The sequence below is a fragment of the Peromyscus leucopus genome, chromosome 15, assembly GCF_004664715.2.
Source record: "Peromyscus leucopus breed LL Stock chromosome 15, UCI_PerLeu_2.1, whole genome shotgun sequence".
Lineage (NCBI taxonomy): Eukaryota > Metazoa > Chordata > Mammalia > Rodentia > Cricetidae > Peromyscus > Peromyscus leucopus.
In genome coordinates, this window is record NC_051076.1 from 7,502,864 (window position 1) to 7,525,027 (window position 22,164).

At 43.5% G+C, this 22,164-nt stretch overlaps 1 protein-coding gene across 7 annotated transcripts; it reads right to left on the reverse strand.

Moving 5' to 3' along the window:
- Positions 1-2,152: 2,152 nt before the first annotated feature.
- Angel2 (angel homolog 2) lies at positions 2,153-21,698 on the reverse strand. Of its 7 annotated transcripts, XM_037211140.1 has the most exons (10): positions 18,049-18,137; positions 17,214-17,259; positions 16,243-16,489; positions 13,581-13,837; positions 12,129-12,198; positions 9,571-9,992; positions 8,615-8,741; positions 8,155-8,212; positions 6,991-7,154; positions 2,153-5,067 (listed from the first exon to the last, which is right to left on the reverse strand). In XM_037211140.1, exons 3-10 carry the CDS (start codon positions 16,247-16,249, stop codon positions 4,916-4,918), a joined length of 1,257 nt encoding a protein of 418 aa, XP_037067035.1. In that variant the 5' UTR covers positions 16,250-16,489; positions 17,214-17,259; positions 18,049-18,137; the 3' UTR covers positions 2,153-4,915. The 7 variants fall into 7 exon arrangements, with proteins under 7 accessions (XP_037067035.1, XP_028732613.1, XP_037067034.1 ...); XM_028876780.2 differs by lacking the exons at positions 16,243-16,489; positions 17,214-17,259 and adding an exon at positions 21,440-21,698 and having other exon boundaries at positions 18,049-18,374; XM_037211139.1 differs by lacking the exons at positions 16,243-16,489; positions 17,214-17,259 and adding an exon at positions 21,315-21,400 and having other exon boundaries at positions 18,049-18,374.
- Between the last annotated feature and the right edge of the window lie 466 nt (positions 21,699-22,164).

Below are 22,164 nucleotides of genomic sequence, written 5' to 3' on the forward strand. Positions count from 1 at the left end.
AATAAGGGACAATACTTTAGGATCTTGGAGTCACTTTTCCTAAAGCATCTGCTGGTTTTCCTCTTTCAAACAAGCATGCCAAGAGCTCTAGTCCATGTTCTGTTGCTAACATTTAAGCTTTTCTGAATCCAGCAAAAAGCACAAGAGGCCATGCACTCACGAAAATGTCCTCAGGCAGAAAGGTGCTCAAAAAGGCAGACACTGGCGGCTAATCTTTCGTTCACACTTGGTCAGCCTTGGTTCTGAGGGGTTTGTTGTTAATGTGTTCTGCTGTCTTACATTAAGGCAAATGCGATGATGGATTATTTCCCACTAGCCTGTTTTTAGGCACCACTTCGTGACATTAGGAAGTGCTGGGGAAAACCATGAACTCAAGAAGCAGGCCTGTCTCAAAGGAACAGGTCCAGCACAGGGCTGTGCCTCAGTGGGCCTCAGGCCTGCCTGTGCCCACTGCAGTGCAACTTCTGCTTGCAGACCACGAAGTTGGAGCTGAAGGCATGCAAGACTGCTATAAATCTGGAGTACAGCTTTAAGTCATTTATCTTAGTGCTACCCCTATGCCAGAGGACCAGCTGATCCACAGAGCTCTCAGCATGTGTCCCTCTGAGACACCGTTATGAGACCACTCACTGAGTCTTCACCAGGAAAACCTAGGGCCACAAGAGAGGCAAAAGCCGTGGCCACAAAAATTCATCCCACCCTAAAGCTAGCATTATTAATGAAAAGTGTTGTTTTCTTGGAAAAGTTTAGTGTCCTTTAGAGAAGAGGACCAGGAAATTAAAACACAGTGTAAGCTTCAAATTCTTGAACGTAAACTGCTTTCTTCAGGAATCCTGTTATCAGAGTTCAAGATGAGTTACTGGGCCTGGGTGAGTGCTCACAGGCTCTGCTCTGACCTCAGGACCCAAGGAAGCAGCTTTCTTCCATGTGCCCTCACACGCCGACACACACCCCTCACACGCCGACACCCCCCCCCCCCCCCCCCCCCCCCGCTGTTGTACTTCCACTCTTGCTCAGCTGTTTCTCCCCTGAAACTGCTCCATCCGGTATGTGGACTCATCAGAATTTGACGACCTGGCCTAGTGCTTGCAGCTGCCTTGTTCAAGGACAGCTCACACGAAAAGAATGTCAAACAGCCAGCGGGACAACCTTGACCCATGGCAAGGCAAAGAACAGCACCCAGCTGTCCCCGAGTGCGACACTTGGTCACCTAATTTCCTACAACCACATTCTGATTTTTAGATTCATTTTCCAAATCAAGGTTAGTCACAGAAACATTTAAAACGCTGTCATTCAGTTTTACTGTCTATAGTTACACTAACTTCTAAAAATAGAAGGAAGTCACAAACGCCTAAATTCTAATGCAACAGTTTAATTAAATAATAATATGGCAAAAACAAACCCAGTGTGTTTTGCCTCTCCTCAGCCTAGCTGTGATTTAAGAAGATAAAGAGAAGTGTGAGGTGACTGGAGCAAGTTTATCCTCTGCACAGGGGCCAGATGTGCAGAGCTGAAGGACAAGCCTCAAGCTGACTGCTGACTCTGAAAGGTGATCCCAGGTGTTTTCTGTACCCTGGAATCATGAGTGTATCCCTGTTTCTGAGTCAGCTGTTTCACAGGGCAGCCTCAGCAGACATGAGCAAAGGCCTTTGCAACCCTTCAGCTTGCTACACAAGGTTTCCTTTCGTATGCTAGACTTTTATGTACAACCTTGTACAGTTTTTGACATACAATTCAAACTCTTGTTTATTCTTTGTTCTGGCCAATACATTTTTAAAAAATATTTCAGAAGAACCGTGATTGTTTTAGTGAGTATTTTTCTAAGTCCACGAAGATTTGATCGTATTCTAAGATAGCCAGGAGTGCATGTTTCATTCAGGCTTGCATTTCTCTCACCATATGTTGGACACAGCATGGAACTGTAATAAAAACCATTCTGGAAACTGAAGGACTTTGAGATGTTTTGTTGCTGTTTTGTCCTATTGAATTAATTTACCATTTTCTCACTTTCCTCTTTTAGGCTTTGTTGACTATACTGTTTGGGTGTATTTCAGTCATTCTAACTGATAAAGGCTGAGAAGGTGATGGATAGTTGAGGGTGGCAGGCCAGCACCAGCTGCTCAGCACGTTTACACAAAACCCAACATAGATGTGCAAATATAATACTTTATTACAGCTTACAGGGACAAAGTAAAAGAACTCATTTTAAAAAACAAAAACAAAAACAAAAAAAACAAAAGCTTAAAAGCTAGCAGATGCTAAATCCCAAAAGACAAGATTTTGAGCATGCTTACTGTCTTGATGGCAAAAGGTGCACTAAAACTAGACTATCATCACTTTACAGTTTCCCTTTGCATATAAGACTTGGCCAGCAGGAGGCTGGGAAGACGGCTCAGTTAGAGGAGGACCTGAGTGTGAGCCTCAGGACCCACAAGGGAAGCCAGGGATCCACATGTAATCCCACACGAGGGAGGCAGAGACAGGAGGGTCTCAGCCTTGCTGGCTAGCCAGTTTACCCTACTTTGGCATGTTGCAGGCCAGTGAGAGACTATCTTAAAAATAAAAGGTGGATGGCTCCTGAGGAACAATACCCAAGGCTCACCTCTGGCCTCTAGACACACGTGTCTAACACACACACACACACACACACACACACACACACACACAGTAAACACTTTATAAACTGTGAGATCTGACTTCTGCAGTCAGCCAGATCAGATTGCACACACACACACACTACACACTTTATAAACTGTGAGATCTGACTTCTGCAGTCAGCCAGATCAGATTGTGCTTGGCAGATAAACACAAGGCCCAGAGGAGCTGCCAGATCTTCTGTCAAGAACAGTAAAGAAAATAGATAATTTTTATTGGAGCTCTAAAAGCTTGTGAAAAGTGTCTGTGGCCACAGGTTAACATTGAACAGTAATTTATGGGTTAACTATCAAAGAGAAGTGTATGAAATGGGGCTAAACTCGTAATATATTCATTAGGATATAAAAAACTTTTTACAGAGGTTTTCAGGAATGTTAGTTTGCCAACAGTGATGTTTATACCAATACCACTCACCCCCCCCCAATATTAAAAAGGAACAATTACCACTAATTTGATAAAGACTAACCAGGATCCTTAGCACTCCACAAAGCCCTGAAAACTGTGGGCATCTTGGCACCATAGTTAATACTGTCCATGAAAACCAAAGTTGAGACCCTTTGTTTACTACAGATCTCACTGGCCATGTCTTCACAATCTGTACACCTCTGAGGCAATCATCTAGTACACCTAAAATAACAATGTAATGAGTTAAAAATGTAAATTGCCAAGACTTATTGTCTTAATTTAAAGCATTCTATTAATAAAACTCACTGTAGAAAACATCTGTAACTTACTGCACAGTAAGGACTTAGTAAAGATGCAGCAGTCTGATTCTACTACCTTAGAAAGCAGAGGAATTTCTACTTCTATGTAAGTTTTTCACTAGACATGTGTACAGGGCTTATCAGACCTGCGGTGAGCATCACGGACAGTGTGAGCGCATGTCACACTGCTGCACCACTGTACCAGAAAGCACAGCCCTGCAGCCAACAGTCCACCAGCTTACAAAAGGGTGGAGTGGGGCTCCCAAGTCTAAGCTGTGCCTCCTCCCTATGCTCTGGGAGCATGTTGGCTCTTCTGCGTGTTGGAGGTGAATGACAAATACTGTAGAGCTGCCACTTCCTTCCAAAGACTGTTTTTTTAAAATTTATACAAAACTGGTTCAACAAAATGTCACTCCTGACCCAAGGGCCTTCTATTGTCACTAAACAGAAAGGAAGAACAGGGGGACAGAGGTACAAGCCAGGGTCTGCCACTGCTTTGTCTGTCTTTGAGACAGGGTCTTGCTGTGTAGCCCTGACTAGCCTGGAACATGCAGTGATTCTCCTGCCTGTCTCCTAGATGCTGGCATGAAGAATGTGCATGGCTGCACCTGGCTCATCTGCTTTCCTGCAGGCAACCCCTCTACAGAACAGGGGTGGGCTTACATAAAGGACTTTGACCTCTTTTCGGTTTTTGAGACAGGGTTTCTCTGTGTAATAGTCCTGGCTGTCCTGGAACTCACTCTGTAGACCAGGCTGGCCTTGAACTCAGAGATTTGCCTGCCAAGTGCTGCGATTAAAAGCATGGACCACCAGCGCCCAGGTTTTGTTGTGTTTTACAGATAGGGTTTCATGTAGCTCAGGCTGGCCTCAAACTTGCTATGTAGCTAAAGCTGGCTTTAACTGGTTAATTCTGCCTTCACCTCCCAAACGCTAAGGTTACAAATATGTACCACCATTATCTGGCTAAGAGCTTTGCCCTCTTATGAAAGTGACCTGCATTTCTCAACTATTTCCTCAACAAAGTACAGGCACGTCCCCAGCTCCGGATGGCGGTGAAGCGGGTCTATATATTAGTACAACTCAAGAGCGTCATCAACCTCTCAGAAGCTGACGTGGTTGTACTCCTGTGAATGAATGGCCCCGTGATGTCTAAGAACTGATTAGTTCTCAACAAGCACAGGCTTCTCCCACTGAAATTAGGCCTCCAGAAAAGGCAACAACCTGAGCTTTGCAAGTCCTGGTAGGTCCACTGGATGGACTGAAAAGCAATGAATTCATGTCTGGAGAGCCAAGGAGATGAACTACACTTCAAAATGCTGTTCACTTTACCAGGACTCAGAAGTTATTTATATCTTTTTACAGTAAAGTGGTTAGACATCAGTTGTCAGGAAAATAATTTCATTTAAAAAAAACTGTTGTAAACTTGTTTCTCCCAACCTGTTTCAAGCATAGAGCAAACTCAGAACCCCAAGCACAGAAATGAACAGCATGCAAACAGTTACGACTATCTTTACAGCCTCTCAGAAGACAGGAAATTGTGTGACCGAGCAACGGAGTCAGAGTTCGAGCCTGAACTTAGCCAGTAGAGGCAGGTGGTCTGAAGAGTTGTGTTCATTGGGAAGTCCATTCACAGTCCACAGGTCTTGTTCTGTAAGAAGCGACAGTCTAGCCAGAAGTTTCAAGCCACCAACCAAAGCCACTTCAGCTCCTGGTTGAGGAAGCACATTTTAGTGAGACTGTTATTAAGCAGGCAGGTTTGTTCCTTAGACAGTGAAACAGAACCTGCAACCCACCAGAAAACTAATATGGAAGTTTTTATAGTATAAAGTTTTATGAAGTTATAACTAACAATCCTTAAACTGTAGAGTCACATTATTTATGCCAGGTAATTTTTCTATTTCAATTTATAAAATTTACACCTTTGAAAGATTAATGTAATAAAAAATGTTAGAGGCAGGCAGCTCTCTGTGAGTTCCAGGCCAGCCTGGTCTACAGAGCGAGTTCTAGGACAGGCTCCAAAGCTACAAAGAGAAACCCTGTCTAGAAAAAAAAAACAAAAAAAGGTTACGAATTTGCAAGGGGTGGGGCTGGAGATCTGGCTCAGAGGTTAAGAGCACTCACTGGCTGCTCTTCCATAGGTTCCGAGTTCAATTCCCAGCAACCACATGGTGGCTCCCAACCTTCTGTAATGAGATCTGGTGCCCTCTTCTGGCCTGCAGGGATGCATGCATGCAGAACATTGTATACACAATAAATCTTAAAAAGAATTTGCACTGGGTGGTGGTGCTGCACACCTTTAGTCCCAGCACTCAGAAGGCAGAGGCAGGCAGGAGTTCGAGGCCAGCCTGGCCTACAGAGTGTTATAGGACAGGCAGGGCTACACAGAGAAATCCTGTCTCAAAAAACAAAACAAAAGGTTAGGATTTGAGATTGACAACCACTTAAGAATGATCCACCAAACCACTCTAACTGCATGGAGCCAAGCTTGGCAGGGGGCCACCAAGGTGACTACAGAGTAAGGTGATGTGAGCCCAGTCATTCTCCACTCAAGTGAAAAGTAACATCCTCTTGAGAGACTGGAGCTGCTGATCCCTGATCAGACACTCTCCTGCCACCTAGTGAACTCTGTAGGCATGGCAACTTCCAGACCGTACTGTGTGAACCAAGAGCAGGGCACACTGGGTAGGTGGTTTAGTTAGAGGAATGAGGTCACTGAGAAGGTATGCTCAGATGGAACAAACTGAGAGACAAGTAGCATCAGAAAAGGATGTAGGGAGTCTGCCTTGTCTAGGACTCCAGATATTTTCTAAGTGTTTTTAGATTTCCAATATCTCAATGTTTCCTGTTTTAAATCCTTCAGTTGGCTTCTTCAACCTGATTTCTTGTTGAGCTGTAACAGAAATATACTGCCTGTTTCCATTTCTGAAAATAGTCACAAGCTTTCTCCCTCAGGTCAGCATGACCAAGTGTCTGTTGTGGGCAGCATAGCCTGGCCCTGCTGTGAAGGTAGCATGACTTTTAACCTAATGAATGCCAGAGCTGGTGACTTTGCCATCTACTCAGTGGCTGCCACAGGAAGGCAGGTGCTGGGGATTTCTTTCTGTATGCTATGTGTTGCTCTGATTAATTGATGAATAAAACGCTAATTGGCCAGTAACCAGGCAGGAAGTATCATATAGGCAGGACAAGCAGAGAGGAGAATTCTGGGAAGTAGAAGGCTGAGTCAGGAGACACTGCCAGCCGCCACCATGAAAAGTAAGATGTAAAGTACTGGTAAGCCACGAGCCACGTGGCAACTTACAGATAAACAGAAATGGGTTAATTTAAGATATAAGAACTAGATAGCAAGAAGCCTGCCATGGCCATACTGTTGATAAGTAATATAAACTGTGTGTTTACTTGGGGCTGAGTGGCGGCAGGCCCCGGCAGGACTGGAGAAATCTCCAGCTAGAGGCAGTGTTTATGGTGAGAGTGGATGGCTAGGACTCAGAACACTGAAGGGACAACTGAGGATGCAGCTCTGTGCACGCGTGCTCTCCCCATCTCCGTCCACAGGGAGCCCTCCCCTCGTGCCGAGGACTATGTCCTCTCTGCTGCTGCGGTCCAGTAGCTGTGCCCCCATGCTCCTCACCTGGACTGCGGGCGGCGGCCTCCTTCTCTGCAGAGTAGAAGATATAATCAACAGTTATGGCGCTTTGGGAGTGGCAGGTGGTCACCTCTGGAAGTCCAGTGTCAGGAAGGTAATGAGAATAAACAGATGACAAGCTGAAGTGGTGCCGCAGATGTGAAGGCACCCTAAAGCGGAGAGAGAAGGGCAGTATTCACCAAAATATTCACAGTACAAAACATCTCATCTGAATTACTTTTCCTCCATTGCTAGACTAAGCCCAGGATACTTTTTATTATTGTTTAGTCTTTTGATTTTGTTTTGCAGACAAGGTCTTACATTATAGCCCAGGCTCGAGTGGAACTTACTTTATCACTTAGGCTGGCCTCAAATTTGTGGTACTCCTTCTCTCTCAGTTGCTTGAGTACTGGTATAATATGTGTAAGCCATCATGCCTGGCATTTTTGTACTTGAGGTTTCATTATGTAGCTCAGGCTAGCCTTGATCTTACTATATAGCCCAGGCTGGCCTCCATTTCATGAGGCTTTCACTTCTGCCTCAACTTCCTGAGTGTTATGATGACCATCCCCTAAGTCAGGTCTCCTTTCCTGATGCAGTGGATGTAGGTGAATGGCTACTAACACCCAGCAAATGACAACAAATGGGAACCAAGATGCTAATTAGACCTCAGAATTATACATGTTTGAGAAACTCCATTCAAACAATGAGCATACAGTCCTAAGACAGCTTGCACTTTTGGTTGTGTTTTTAAGGATGCTCTAAGTGGTCAATGGTGTGCAGGGCTATTCGGGACCCCTTGGACCTCTGCTGGCAAAGAAGTGGGATCTAGTGAGTGAGTCAAGGAAGAATCCCACTGAAATCAGGAAGATACTTCCTGTGATCTGGAAATTTCAGAGTTCCTGGGCCAGTCCAGGCCCACATGCTGTTTCCAGACACTGCCTAAACATTCCAAGCATGAAACATTGTTTTCCAAGCTTTGGCTTCCTGAATCCTCACAACCCAGCAGTTAGACCTGGAATTCACGCATATTTGTCTTAACCCAGTGGCCTGTACAGCTTGGAATAATATTAACTTCATTTTGGATCCAAGCGTTTTCTGAGGTAATTTTTTTTGGGGGCGTGACTCAGTCAGTTAGGGACTGTCTACTGTTGCCCTTCCAGAACTCACTTTTCAGCTGACACTAGGACCTCTGTCTTCTCCAGCTGAGCTTGTGTCAGATCGCTATCTGAAAGAGCAGAGAGAAGCATATCAATCCAATGTGCATACTGTTTTATTCTAGTTTGCCACAGCATAGCTGTCTCTAGAGCCAGATTCAGGATAGGTCTAGTTTAAATGTCTGGTTAAATGTTTGATCCTATGGTCTATATTCTGATGTTCTACAGAATGGGGGAGGGGGAGAATGCAAACAACTCTAAGGCAACAAGTTATTCATGAACAAATAACATTGGAATTTAACTCTTAAAAAGGAAATTTAGAGCACATTAAAAGAAGGATGAGAAAATAGCTATTTATATTAATATACATGAGCATTCATGCCCAGATACTGAAACTTTGAAATTTTAGCATTATGTCTTCAAAGGGAAGACCATTACCCAGAAGACTGCCAAAATGTACTACAAACACTCACCTGTCTTTTCTACTCTGGGAACCTGCTGTGCCTCATACACACAGTTCTGTGAGATGCCTAGGTTTGGGGGCCAAATTGGAATAGATAAAATTCTCTGTCCCCGTGAAGACTGTTCCTGGCCAGATACCTGCACAGAATTTCAACAGGCATCTTAAGTGAATAGACTTTAACTAATTTATGTATTGAAAATTTTATATCTTAATAAAAGTAATCACAAATGGTAAGCAAGCCCTTCATTTTTATATAAATGATTGCTTGTGATTACAAACTTCCATCCAAATACAGTTGAGACAGCACTGTCCTTTACATGGAAATGATAGGCTTTTCACATGCTTGTTTCCCTCATTTGAACATCTAAATATCTACAGCTTCCCACTAATACTGTCTTACTCTTTCTGCCATCTATAATATAGTTTCTACTGTGTCAAATGTAAAACTATCATTGAAAATTCTGTTGGTGGAAGACTTATTTTGGTTAAACACTGAAAATCAAAAGGTCTAAAACAAGCAGAGGGAAGCATGGGAATATCATTCAAAGCCCCCCCCCCCAAATAATTCTACACTGAAGAATAAAGTATACAGAAGAAAAGCCATTGTTATATAAAGGAATGCTTATACAATGAATATTAAGTGACTATATTGACCATGTCCAGCATTCAGAACTCCTCCTACCCCCCGTGAAAGGGGGCTTTCAAGTTATCCTTGTCTCTCAACACTTTTCTTTCTACCAGCTAATTCCTTCAAATAGAATGCTTCCATAAGTGGAAAAGACAAAATCAAACCAAGTGAACAAAGCCACGTGTTGGTAACTGTAGGAAATCATGCCATCTTAGCAGAGTGAGGTATTAGATTCCACACAGCCATGCAATAACCATCCTCACTCCAACAAGGACCATTCCCCTCATTCTGGCAGAGCAGCTGAAATCCACTTTCTACCAGATGAAGCGAGCACTTGCCTTTCCAATTGCAAGTCCTTCATAGTTCAATTTTCCTTCCTTTATGAAACTATAGAGTGGAGAACCAGGAACAGAATTAAAGTCACCACACATGATGATGGGACAGAAGCTACCGTCTTTCCGATGGGCCACACTGGAAATCTCTGCTAGCAGCATTGCCAGCTGGGTCAGCTTTATATCACCTCGCCGTGGGTTGTACAGCAGATGTGTGTTAGCTACACAGAGGGAGGGAGAGGCAGCACGTGGGATTTTGGGTTGCAAGAGTAAAACTAATCCAATGTTGTCTCTGTCCAACAGAGGAATATCACGGCGGCAGAACTCTACTGGGTTCACTGACAGGAGTGAAAATTTGGAATGTTTGAAGCAAATGGCACAGCCATCAGGTTTCCTTCCTGTCTTCATCTTATATTCACAGTGATAGCCTAGAAGGAATCAATTTAGAAAAGAGACTGCATGTCAAAACATGGATGCTAGTACGTGTTAAAACCAGAGTTTAGGGCTAGAGCTGGGGATGTCAGGAGAGACTATGGGCCCAGCTAACCTAAGAGTGTTTTAACTTCAGCACTTAAGAAGATAAATTCTGTAATACCTTATTTCTTTTTCTTCTTTCTCTCTTTTGGTGGTGGTAGAGGTGTTGGGATCAAACCCAGGGTCTCACACATGCGAGGTGGACACTACCATAGATCCACATTCCCAGCCCAAGGGTCTTCTAAGACAGGACTCACTACGGATCTCAGGCTATCCTTGAACTTACTATAGCTTGGAGTGGCCTTGAACTTCTGACCTTAATGCCTCGGCATGCCAAGTGCTGAGATCACAATGAGGCCCCACACCACACCCCTTATGTCTAACTTCAAGCAGGGAGCAGTCTCCCCTGCTTGCAATGCAAGCATTTGGAGGGGCTGGTGAATTACAAGTCTGAACCAACCTGCGTCATACATACAGCAAGACCTCGTCTCAAAGCCAATATGCATGGTAGGCTTCTTTACTGGGAGACTTCACCCTCTCACTCAATCACAACCAGGACACTAAGGCCTTGCAGTAATTTATTCTGATCTTTTTGCCCCTTTTCCTTATCTCACTCTCTGTGGACCATATTGCCCAAATCCATATCAACATCAGAGCCTTTCCTGTGCTAGCTCTGCTGGTTAGGATGCTGTAGGTACAGCTTGATCTCCGCCTCCTCCAAATCTTTGAAATCTTTGTTCAGACTTCACATTATCCAATCCTCCTGCTTTCCTTGCTTGCTGTTCACTTACTTACACACAACCCACAAAGCCAGCTGCTGAGACCGGTGTTGTGCTCACTTTCTAGAGCAGCGTAAAGTATATGCAGGCACTCAGAGGCACACCTGCTAAATGAATGAATGCCACGTGGCAGTTTTCATATTTCTTGTCTATAAATCAAACTCTAGAAGCTCCTTCATCAAACAAGGCTTTCTCTTGGATCTGTTAGGCCCTGGTAAAACCTATGTTGGAGGCTGGGTCCCTGATCTTGTGTAGTACAGACTCGCAGAGGTGCAGCAGCTGAGTGACTCCTGGAAACATTTCCCTTTGAAGATCAGAGCAACATGAAATTTCTAGCAGAAATGCCTCAATATCACACTCTCAAAATTAAAAGTTATCCTAAAGGGGCTGGAAATGGCTCAGCAGTGAAGAGCACTGGCTGTTCTTGAAGAGGACCTGTGTTTAGTTCTAGCACCCACATGATGGCTCATAACTGCTTGTAACTGTAATTCCACAGGAGCCAACGCCCTTTTCTGGTCTCCAGAAGCTTGATACTCACACATGGTACACAGACATACATGTAGACAAACACACACATAAAATAGTAAATAAATGAAATTTAAAAGTTATCTCCAGAGCTGGGGAGATGGCTCAGTGGTTAAGAGCACTTGTTGCTTTTCCAGTGGACCCAGGTTTGGTTCCCAGCACCCACATGGTGGCTTATAATCACCTGTAACTCCCGTTCCAGGACATCTGACACCCCTTTCTGACCCCCATGGACATTATGAATGCAGGCAAAACTTACACACATAAAAATAAATAAATCTTAAAAAGTTAAAAAAAAAAAAAAAAAAAAAAAGGGGGCCGGTCAGTGGTGGCATACACCCTTTTTTTTTTTTTTTGGTTTTTTCAGACAGGATTTCTCTATGTAGTTTTGGTGCCTGTCCTGGATCTTGCTCTGTAGACCAGGCTGGCCTTGAACTCATAGAGATCCACCTGCCTCTGCCTCCTGAGTGCTGTGATTAAAGATGTGTGCCACTGGTGGTGTGTGTGTGTGTGTGTGTGTGTGCGCACACCTTTAATCCCAGTACTCGGGAGGCAGAGCCAGGCAGATCTCTGTGAGTTCGAGGCCAGCCTGGTCTACAGAGCGCGTTCCAGGACAGCCAGGGCTGTTACAAAGAGAAACCCTGTCTTGAAAAACAAACAAAAATAAATAAATGAATAAAAGTTATACCCAAATATGTCATGCATTTTTGTTTAAAAAATTATGTTTTAATAATGTAAAACTCTGCAAGAATAAATCTGGCAAAGCAAATAAAGGTTACATTGTACCCAGTGACTCTAGACTCGGCCTGATTTCTGCTCCATAGTGATCTTCTTGGACTTCCTGCAGACAAAGCACCTGGAAGAAAACAGTGATTTGCATGAAAACACACAGATGCAAGTATGAATTTTATTGAACTCTGACAGTGTGGAAATCAAAGTGGCATATATACCTTTTCTTAATTTTAGAATAAATTAATGCTTTTATTTATTTATTCTTTGTTTTTTTCCAAGACATGGTTTCTTTGTGTATCCCTGGCTGTCCTGGAACTCACTTTGTAGACTTGGCTAGTATTGAACTCAGATCTGCCTGCCTCTGTCTCCCAAGTGCTTTGGATAAAAGGTGTACACCAACAATGCTCAGCCTTTTTTTTTTTTTTTACTTTTTGAAAAAAAAAATTATTGCTCTCAAATATTCTATATCACAAAAAAATACGTTTCTAAACATCTTATACCTCAAAACCATAGCCCATACTCATATGGAATAGTACTTTCGTCATTCAAAATGGTCTATTTGCTAAAAGACCTTTTTTGTATTTTTCATATGTGAGGCTATTTTTCCTGAATTTCCAGGTTCAACGTGACTAAGCTTCTGGTGTCACTATATAAACCAGAGGAACCTTGAACTCAGAGTGTCCTTCTGCCTCAGTCATGTGCTAGGTTATAGACATATGTCACCATACCTGGCTCAGGTCCTTTCTTTTCTTTAAAAAACAATTTTTTGGAGATTTTATTTTTATTTTAGCTATGAATGCTTTGCCTGAATTTCTGTGCATGATGTTCATGTAGTGCCCACAGAGGCCAGAAGATGTCAGATCCCCTAGAACTGGAGATACAGATGGTTGTAAGTTGCCATGTGGGTGCTGGGAATTGAACCCAGGTCCTCTAGAAGAACAGCCAGTGTTCTTAACCACTAAGCCATCTCTCCAGCTCTGTGGGTCCTTTCATAAGAGGCTGGTTTCATTCCAGCATCCCTCCTGCCAAAAACAAAACAAAACAAAACAAAAAACCCTGTCTCTTTAGCTGAGCATGGTGACACATGTCTGCACTTGGCACTTGATCGGGAAAGACAGGAAAATCAGGAGTTCAAGGTCATCTTATGCTACAAAGGAAATTTGAGGCCAGTGTAAGCTATCAGAGGTTCTGTCTTAAACAAAAAAAGCAATTTGCATTCTTTAAATGCTATCATTTTACCATGTAGATGAATTTTTGCACAAATTATTGAAATTTTAAGTCCATTAATTTTACTTAAAATGCTTCCAGTCTGATTCTCAAAGTTGACCAATACTTAAATACTTAAAACTTTCAGCTCTTTTGAAAAGCTAGGTGATTATTTTGATCAGCAACTAATAACAAAGAAGCCACACCCGAGAACAACATGCAATAAAACACAGCCCAGGAATGTACAATCAACCACACTCTCCTTACAAGAAAAGCTCTGATACTGCTTTGCATACTTACATCTGCGTCAAAATGTTTGATTTCCTTCAGAATATTGGGAAACCGAAAACTCCAGTGTAACACTGGACGTCGGCAATGTCTGTAGAGGTGCGAGTTATCCTCCAGTAAATCTTGTGAGAGTATATTGTAAGACATCACTGAAAAGTCAAACTTTTCTTCATTGTCCTCACACGTGGAGTCAACATCTCTGCCGTCTAGATCCTTCATCTTTTCTTTATTATGGCTACATAAATACTCCCAATTCCTTTTTATTGTTCCTGTTAAAATATATTGGACAAAATAGAAAAGAATCAATCAAAAGGAGACCAGATAGTTTCCTGTACACAAATACTTCTTTACTTAACGAAAATTCCCACAGCTAATGAGTAAAATGTTTTCCCTTGGAAATCGCAATCTAACAGTGACTAGTGACAAGCTGTCATCAGGTGGGCTGCCTAGGCAGGAAATCCTAGCACACCTTTCTGGAGGCTGCATTTTCCCATTTGACTCTGGTTAAGACTTCCATCAGTCAGGCTTAGCATTCTTTAATGCAAAGAGACTCACCAAAGCCAGCTTTCTAGAGATGATTTCCCAGAACATTTTATTCCCTATCAAGATCATCAGTTACCTTAGTTCAGAATTCTGGTTTATGCATGAATGTAGGGTTGTATAGAATGACAATCTGTGGGACCAGGGTTTAGCGTCTAAAATGTTGAAGTGGGGAAGTACAGACAGAATGAATATAATGAATTGTTACAAATTATAGATGACGAAATGAGCCCTGTAATACAGGGACACCAAGACAAAAGTTAGCATGATGTTACAGACAAACAGCAGAGGCTGGTTAATGAGCCTCGAAAAAACCACCAGGATCACAAAAAATGCACCATAGATCACACTCTGCAAAGACATAGCATTCTCTGAAAAAGCAACAAAAAGTGGATAGAAAAATAGGAGATTCTGTAATTACAGGTACTCCTCAACTGAGAAATTATTTTCTGAGGACACATATGTGTATATATACACACATATACTCATATCCAGGTGTGGTGGCACACACCTATAGTTCCAGCACTCAGGAGGCTGAAATAGGAAGATCGAAAGTTCAGGGTTAGCCTGGCCAACATGGTATGTTCAAGGACAGCTTGAGCTACATGTAGTGAGATTAAAACAAACAAACCAAACCAAAAATCCAAAGGCTGATAATTACTCAGTGGTTGAGCACTTATCTGACAAGTAGGTTCAATGCCTAGTGCCAGAAAATAGCAAGTGAATAATTCACCTTTGATTTCTTGTCTCATTATGTCACATGCTTAATGTCATGGAAGCCATAAAAAAAAAAGATAGAACATTTAGTTAACCTACAAACTCAACAATGAGGAGAAAACTTAACCAGAAGAGAATAGATTTGGAGATGGCTGGCCAAGCATGCTGAGAGTAAATGACAGCTTTCAGCCACAGACTTTCTTCCTCTATCCTGCATACAGGTTTTCATTTCACTAGATTACAATGCCTAAGATTCTAACTGAAGTTATCTGAGCATGAGGTTTACACCTGTAATCCCAACACTCAGGAGGATAAGGCAGGAGAATTACCAAGAGTTTGAGGCCAGCCTGAGCTACAGTGTGAGTCCCGGTCTCCAAAACCAAACTAAAACAAACTAAAAAGGAAATAGATTGAAACAATAAACTTACATGCAGAGTGAAAAGGAAATACTGTTTTAAAATAGTCTTCTACAATGACAAGGTTTTCAAATCAGAATATCCATATGCTACATCAGCTGCCAATAAAGTACATCATGGGAAGTTCATTAGAGCAGGGTGCTCTCCTCAGTATCTAAGTTTCTGCCTGCTGCATGGAGGAGCAGACATTTGACAGACAGAGGATAAGCGTGTGATTAGTGAGGGCTGGATGGGGTGAGGGAGCTGATGGTATGAAGATGCTAAGGGAAGGGCTCCAGAAAAAGGTGAAAGAAACAAAATCAAAAGAGAGAGAAATCTTTTCAACAATACAGAATTCTGCCCAAAGCAGCCTCAGGCCCATGTAAGGGAAAAAAGTTGGCCCTTCCCTATCCTGCACCGAACATGGAGAATCCCACCCCAAAGGCTTAAAATTAAGACTAATGGTACTAGCTCCACAGAGACACACTGACAGTTACAGGGCCCCACAAACTGGGGGTGTCCTATGATGGTTTAGCACAGACTGAAGTCTTCATAGGATGGAAGGCTCCATCATGCGACATGCAAGCTTTCACTCACACTACAGCACGATCCTGTCACTATCATGATGAAATAGAAAAAATGAAAGTCTAGAACACTCCATCGCTGTTCCTTATAAAATATGTACATAGAGTGTACATGAAAACACATCGAGATTATTATGGTCCTGGTAATGACTTTGTAAGGGTACTTCTTAATAACCAGGACCAGTGGGTACCTGATTAATATGGTGGTTCCGAACTCCTACAGCTTGTGGCATTCTGGCATTGCTCTTCCTGTCCCAAGAACACCAAATCTCTGCTGAGGGAAACAGTCCATGCTAACCACATTTGTTTTTACTAAACAGGCACAAGTGTGTGCAAATGCTAGGTGCCATAGAGGACTGACTCAAACCACTGACACAAGGAATAGTCTCTGGCTGTCACATACTTTATAACAAATTCACACTGCAAAAGCTTATATACCTTCCATGTCAGGAGGAACAAGGTGATCACAGCAGAGAGGAGAGATGTGTCAAAGAAAGGAAGCAATAGGCATGAGCAGGTATTGGGGTGCCTAATTAAAAAGTCATAATTGTGTCACACAAATCCTTCAAATACTTTAAAGTGATAGGCAAATTAGTAATGCTGTTCTCTTGATTGAAATGTATTAGTGAAATATCGGAAGTCACATATATGGCTTAACGAAGAGCCTTTTCCTTATTCTCAACACCTAGGAAGAATGGACAGATAAAAAGTCAGGTAGCAATCAGAGATTATCAGTATATAAATGTAATTCCCCATCCAATTTTCTGAGTAGTCTCTATGAAACTCATAGTACGTTAGTCATGTAGACATACCTCATTTTGTCTTTAACAGACATTCAAAATAGATGTTATTTATTACACTGGAAAACCAAGGAGCAGAGGTAGGTGACCTTTCCAAGCTTATGCCACAGTGGCAGAGCATACATGAGGGTACAGAATGCTTCTTGAACTTTATCATGCTTATGGTGCATGTCAAAATTCAACTGAGAGTGCACAGAATTACCAAAAGATTGCAAGAAAGGAGTGTGAGTTGACCCAATGAACAGCAACATATACATAAAAAATAACTGGGTCCTTCCGAGCACCCTGGTTTCAGTGTCTCATAGGACTACTTACCTCCATATGCTATAATTACATATTACACAGATTTCCACTGCCAAGGACTTAGTGTCTACTTACATGTGTTTGTTTATTTGAACTAGCTCTTTATAACTGTAGCAACTAATCAGTTCTGCCTTGGGACCCCAGTGAATCCTCCAGAGAACTTTCTGGTAACAAAGAACACGGAGCCTGAACCCTAAAAGCTCAGGAGCTCACTGTCGGTTCTCCCACCTCTGTCAGCTCCCTACACCCCAGCTCCCACGCAGCCTCCTAAAGGTCAGTAAGAAAGGCAATCCTGAGCTTACATACCTCAGTATGCACTGGGATTACAGTGGGGTGGGAGTACATGAGTTGTCTAGAAGTAAAAACAGCACGAGAAAAGCAGACCGAGTCAATACACTTTTTTAAGAGTTCCACAAGTTGACTAAGCTATGGCTCCCATTCTAAAAGGTAGTAATTCTGACTCTCTCCAGTCTCTCTAGGACTGGGCACATAGCTCAGTGCAGAATAGGTATAAGATGCTGGGTTCAATCCCTAGCATTGAAAAAAAGAAGAAAAACATATTTGTAAGCTATTTATAGATTCTAATTTGGGAAATACAGATTTACCAAGCTAAAATCTTATCCTGTAACATTTTATATATGATTATTTCTAATAAAATAATTCTTTTACATTATATATTTAAAGTTACTATTAAAATAAAAACAGAAAATTAAATTTTTTTAGACCAGTGATTTCTACTGCCAATCTCATCTCCAAGTCACCAAAGGCTCTTTTCAAAAACTGCTGGACATGAAAGCGGTTGTTCAAGGTTGTGTTTTTAACTCCTTCTGTTTTCTATTGTCATTCAATCAGTAGAGTAATTACCTATTTTATATTCTTATATGGTCTACTTAAGTACTTATATAAACTATGTAAACCTACTGATATAGTCTACTTATATAGTCTTATAGTCCTTTTCTACAATTATAGAGAGAGACATAGTTGAAAATAAAGACACCATTCCTAACCCAGAATAACTACTGGCTAAAAATAAACACTAACATCTCTAGAATATGGAGGACAGCTTCAAGGTTAGATACGATTGTTTCAACTGAGTCTATCATTACATCTGTCTCTTTACCAAGATAAACACTTCCTTTACCATGGTGTTTTCTTCGTTTGGATGAGGGTTCATCTCTGTCAGAGTTCATGATGTAACTGGAGAGCCGGATCAAAGATGTGTTGCTTAGATGGTCAGGTCTCCAATTACAGTACTGAAACTGAGTTCCAGATTCAAACAGCAGAGGTGGTCTACAGTTCAGTGAGAAATGCCTGCTACTGAAGTATGGGTATGGCGAACGTGAGTAATGTCCAGGCCACCTCAGACAACTGGAAATGTGTCTGTTCCAGCAATACCTCTGCAGATCTTCCCACGGTGAGGTCCAGTCTCGACCCAAACTCTTCAGAGGATAGGGAAACATGGAGTACCTGGAAAAAATAAAGACACTCCTTGAGGTACCACTTTTTGTTTAGCTATAGTATACAAAATCCAAACTATTTTCTCCCAGTGAGATGTCATGTCATATTTAAATTTACTTCTAAATCTGTGAAGGATGGTCAGTCGGTAATGGCACACACCTTTAATCCTAGCACTGGGGAGGCAGAGGCGGGTGGATATCTGAGCTCGAGGCCAGTCTGGTCTATAGAGCAAGTTCCAGAATGGCCAGGGCTACACAGAGAAACTCTGTCTCAAGGGGGGGTGGGGTGGGCATGCAAAACTCAGGCTGGAGAGCTGGCTCAGCAGTTAAGAGCACTGGCTGCTCTTCCAGAGAACCCGGGTTCAATTCCCAGCACCCACATGGCAGCTCACAACTGCTTGTATCTCCAGTTCCAGGAGATCTGACCCCCTCCCAGAGACAAAAGTGTACATAAGGATGAAGGGGAAAGCGCCCATAGTCAACTATCAGCACCAACATCTCAATGGTTCATCTAAACAACCATGGATGGCATTCTAAATACTCAACAAGAAAATACCAGTTAGGTTCCCAAGACACCATATATGCCCCAAAAAGTTCATCTACAATAAAACTGAGAAGTTAATCCACTAACAAATTATTATTCAGATTTCTAGCACCAAAAACTCAACAGACAAATAAAACCTATAGCAAACATAACAGTTAAATATGACAAACATATTAGAATGTAAGAAAAAGTGTGTCTCCTTCCAACTTGAGTTTAGAGTAAAAACATGTTTTGGAACAGTATTTTTATACCAAAGTGAAATTCTTCCCAAATATGGGTAAAGCTAAAATATAAAAATCCATGGAAGGGCTCTGACAAACGACTGCCCTCACTAACCCATGGGTGGGAACATGCTTTCCCATTTTTTCCTCATTCTTAAGCATACAGTCCTTGGGGAAATTAAAGAGCATAAGGACTGCTTACCAGGACTCCATCTATACTCCAAACTCGATGCTATCAATTTAAGCAAAGCACACTAGGATTATTTCTTGTGTGTGAAGGTGCATGTGCTTACGTATACACAACCCAGAGGTTCACATCAGGCATCTTTCTCTATTGTTCTTATATATTTTGAGACAAGATCTCTTATTGAACTGGGAGCTGGAACTATTGAGTTGTCTAGACTAGCAGCTCAGCAAGCTCTGGGATCCTCCCGTTCCTGCCACCCCAACACTGGGGTTATCAACATCACATGACATCATTCCCACCTGTTACATGGATCCTGGGGTTTCCAACTCAGGTTCTTGTGCTGTACAGCAAACACTTAACCAACTGAGCCATCTTCCCAGCTCACCAAGCTTATGCTTAATAGACATGCTGCTCTCAATTGAGTTCTTAAAAAGCACTGAACCTGTCGGGTGGTGGCGGCGCACGCCTTTACTCTCAGCACTCGGGAGGCAGAGCCAGGTGGATCTCTGTGAGTTCGAGGCCAGCCTGGTCCAGTGAGATACAGGACAGGCACCAAAACTACACAGAGAAACCCTGTCTCGAAAAACCAAAATCAAACCAAACCAAACCAAAAACACTGAACCTTATGTATTGACTCCTCACTGCATTCTCTAACAAAACATTAGGATTCAGGACTCCATTCCCTTGGATCCCTGTATCAACATCTACTATCACTAATGGAATTTTGCATAAGTTGCATTTCCTTATTACATGTATTTTTATTTGAAAATATTTAGCTTTTATTATATATTTGAAACTTAGTAGTCTCAAACAGCTCTCTAAATCAAACTGTAAATCTTTAAAGGCACAGCATGGGCACTAGCTTGCCATTGACTAGAAAGTCATAAAAAGGGATTTCAGCACTCGGGCCTTTTTATTTTTAAAATTCAAAAAGAATGTTTTGAGCCAGGCCTGGTGGCTCACGCCTTTAATCTCAGCACTTGGGAGGCAGAGGCAGGTAGATCTCTGAGTTCAAGACCAGCCTGGTCTACAGAAAGAGTTCCAGGACAGCCAGAGGTACACAGAGAAACCCTGTTGTCTCTTAACAAGAAACAAAACAAACAAACCCCCTCACAGTTTCTTTTTTCTTTCTGAGATAGGGCACCATGCAGGACAGGCTGGTCTTGAACTCTCAACCCTCCCGCTTCCACTTCCCGGTGCTGGAGCTGCTGTCTTCCATCTTGACATGTGACTAAGCTGCCACCTGCACTGTGACAGTCTCTGGATTGGCAGCTATCTATACCACTACCTTTTTGGGGCCACTTTAAGCCCGGTCTCTACCCCAGAGACTGCCTAGCACGATGCCAGGCACACGGCTGGTGCTCGGAAAACACGGTTGAACTGAACTGCCAATGGAAGAAGGCATAATGGAGTTAGCAGATCCCAACGGTTGATGTGATGCTGCTGTGCCACTTCCCACGCGTGGTACACCAGACGGTTTTAAAGGTTATACAGACCTTTGGAATCTTAACATCCCGGTATTTAAAGTTTACTAGAGAAAAACACAATCAGTGCATCCGAGCTAAGATCCGGCAGGCATTGCGTTAACAGAGGCTGCATGTCCTGCGGCTCTTTACATTTTCAAGTGAATTTTTTTTTTCTTTTATTTTTGGAGGCAGAGTTTGACTCTAATCCAGGTCAGCCTCAACATCATGGCTATCCTCCTGCCTCAGCCTCCTGGGTGTTGAGATTACAGGTTAAGCTATCACGCCCGACTCTCAATGAACCATTCAAAGGAAAAGACCCGGGACGGAGCGAGAACTACAGCGTGCCGAGGAAAGTTGGCCTCCGCTTGACCCAAGTTGGCGAGCAGAGGGCACTGGCCCAGCCACCCCGGGGCGCGCGGCCTCCCTCCAGGCCGGGCCTCGCGCGCGGGCGGCGGTGGCGAGCGTGGAGGCCGCGCGAGGCCAGCAGGACCCCGGGGGCCGCCGCCCGCCCGGCCAGCCGCCCGCGCGTTACCTCTCCCTGGGCGCAGCGCGCCAGGCGCGTCCCCGCCGCGGACCCTCTTCCTCCGCCTTCCTCCCCCGCCCCGCCCCGGGCCGCCCGCCCCTTCCTCCTCCCCCCGGCCGCCGCCTCCGACTGACCGGCCTCGCCCCGCCACACAGCGGCCGTAGCCCCTCCTCACACAGCGCCACGTCTCCATCTTGGCACTCTGCGAGCGTCCAACGCCCAGGCCCGCGGCCGCGCCTCAGCCCCGGCGCCTCACAGGGTCCCGCCGGATCCCCATCCCTCGGCCTCGTCTCCGGGCCGGCCGCTAGGCATGCTGGGAGGAGCGTCTCGCCGCGAGCTGAGTCGCCATCTTGCCTTCTGGGGCCATTCCTTCGGCTGCGCGACTCCTGGCATGCGCAGAACGTGCGCGGGTAGCCATTTCCGCGTAGGGCAACACTTCGGACCGCCTCTTAAAGACGCAGAAAGCTAGTGCCGGTCGGCTTTGAGCTGGTGCTAAATGAGACTTGTTTGTTCTCTCTCTCTCTCTCTTCTCTCTCTCTCTCTCTCTCTCTCTCTCTCTCTCTCTCTCTCTCTTCTCTCTCTCTCTCTCTCTCTCTCTCTCTCTCTCTCTCTCTCTCTCTCTCTTCTCTCTCTCTCTCTCACACACACACACACACACTCCTCTCACCTTTGTCTCTCTGTCTCTTTCTTCTCTCTGTCTCTCCTCGCCCCCACTCCCACCTCCTCTCCTGGACACATTTAATTCTGTAATTTCCTTTTTTAAAAAAAAAAAGATTTATTTATTTATTATGTATACAGTATTCTGTCTGCATGTCTGCCTGCAGGCCAGAATAGGGTACCAGATCTCATTACGGATGGT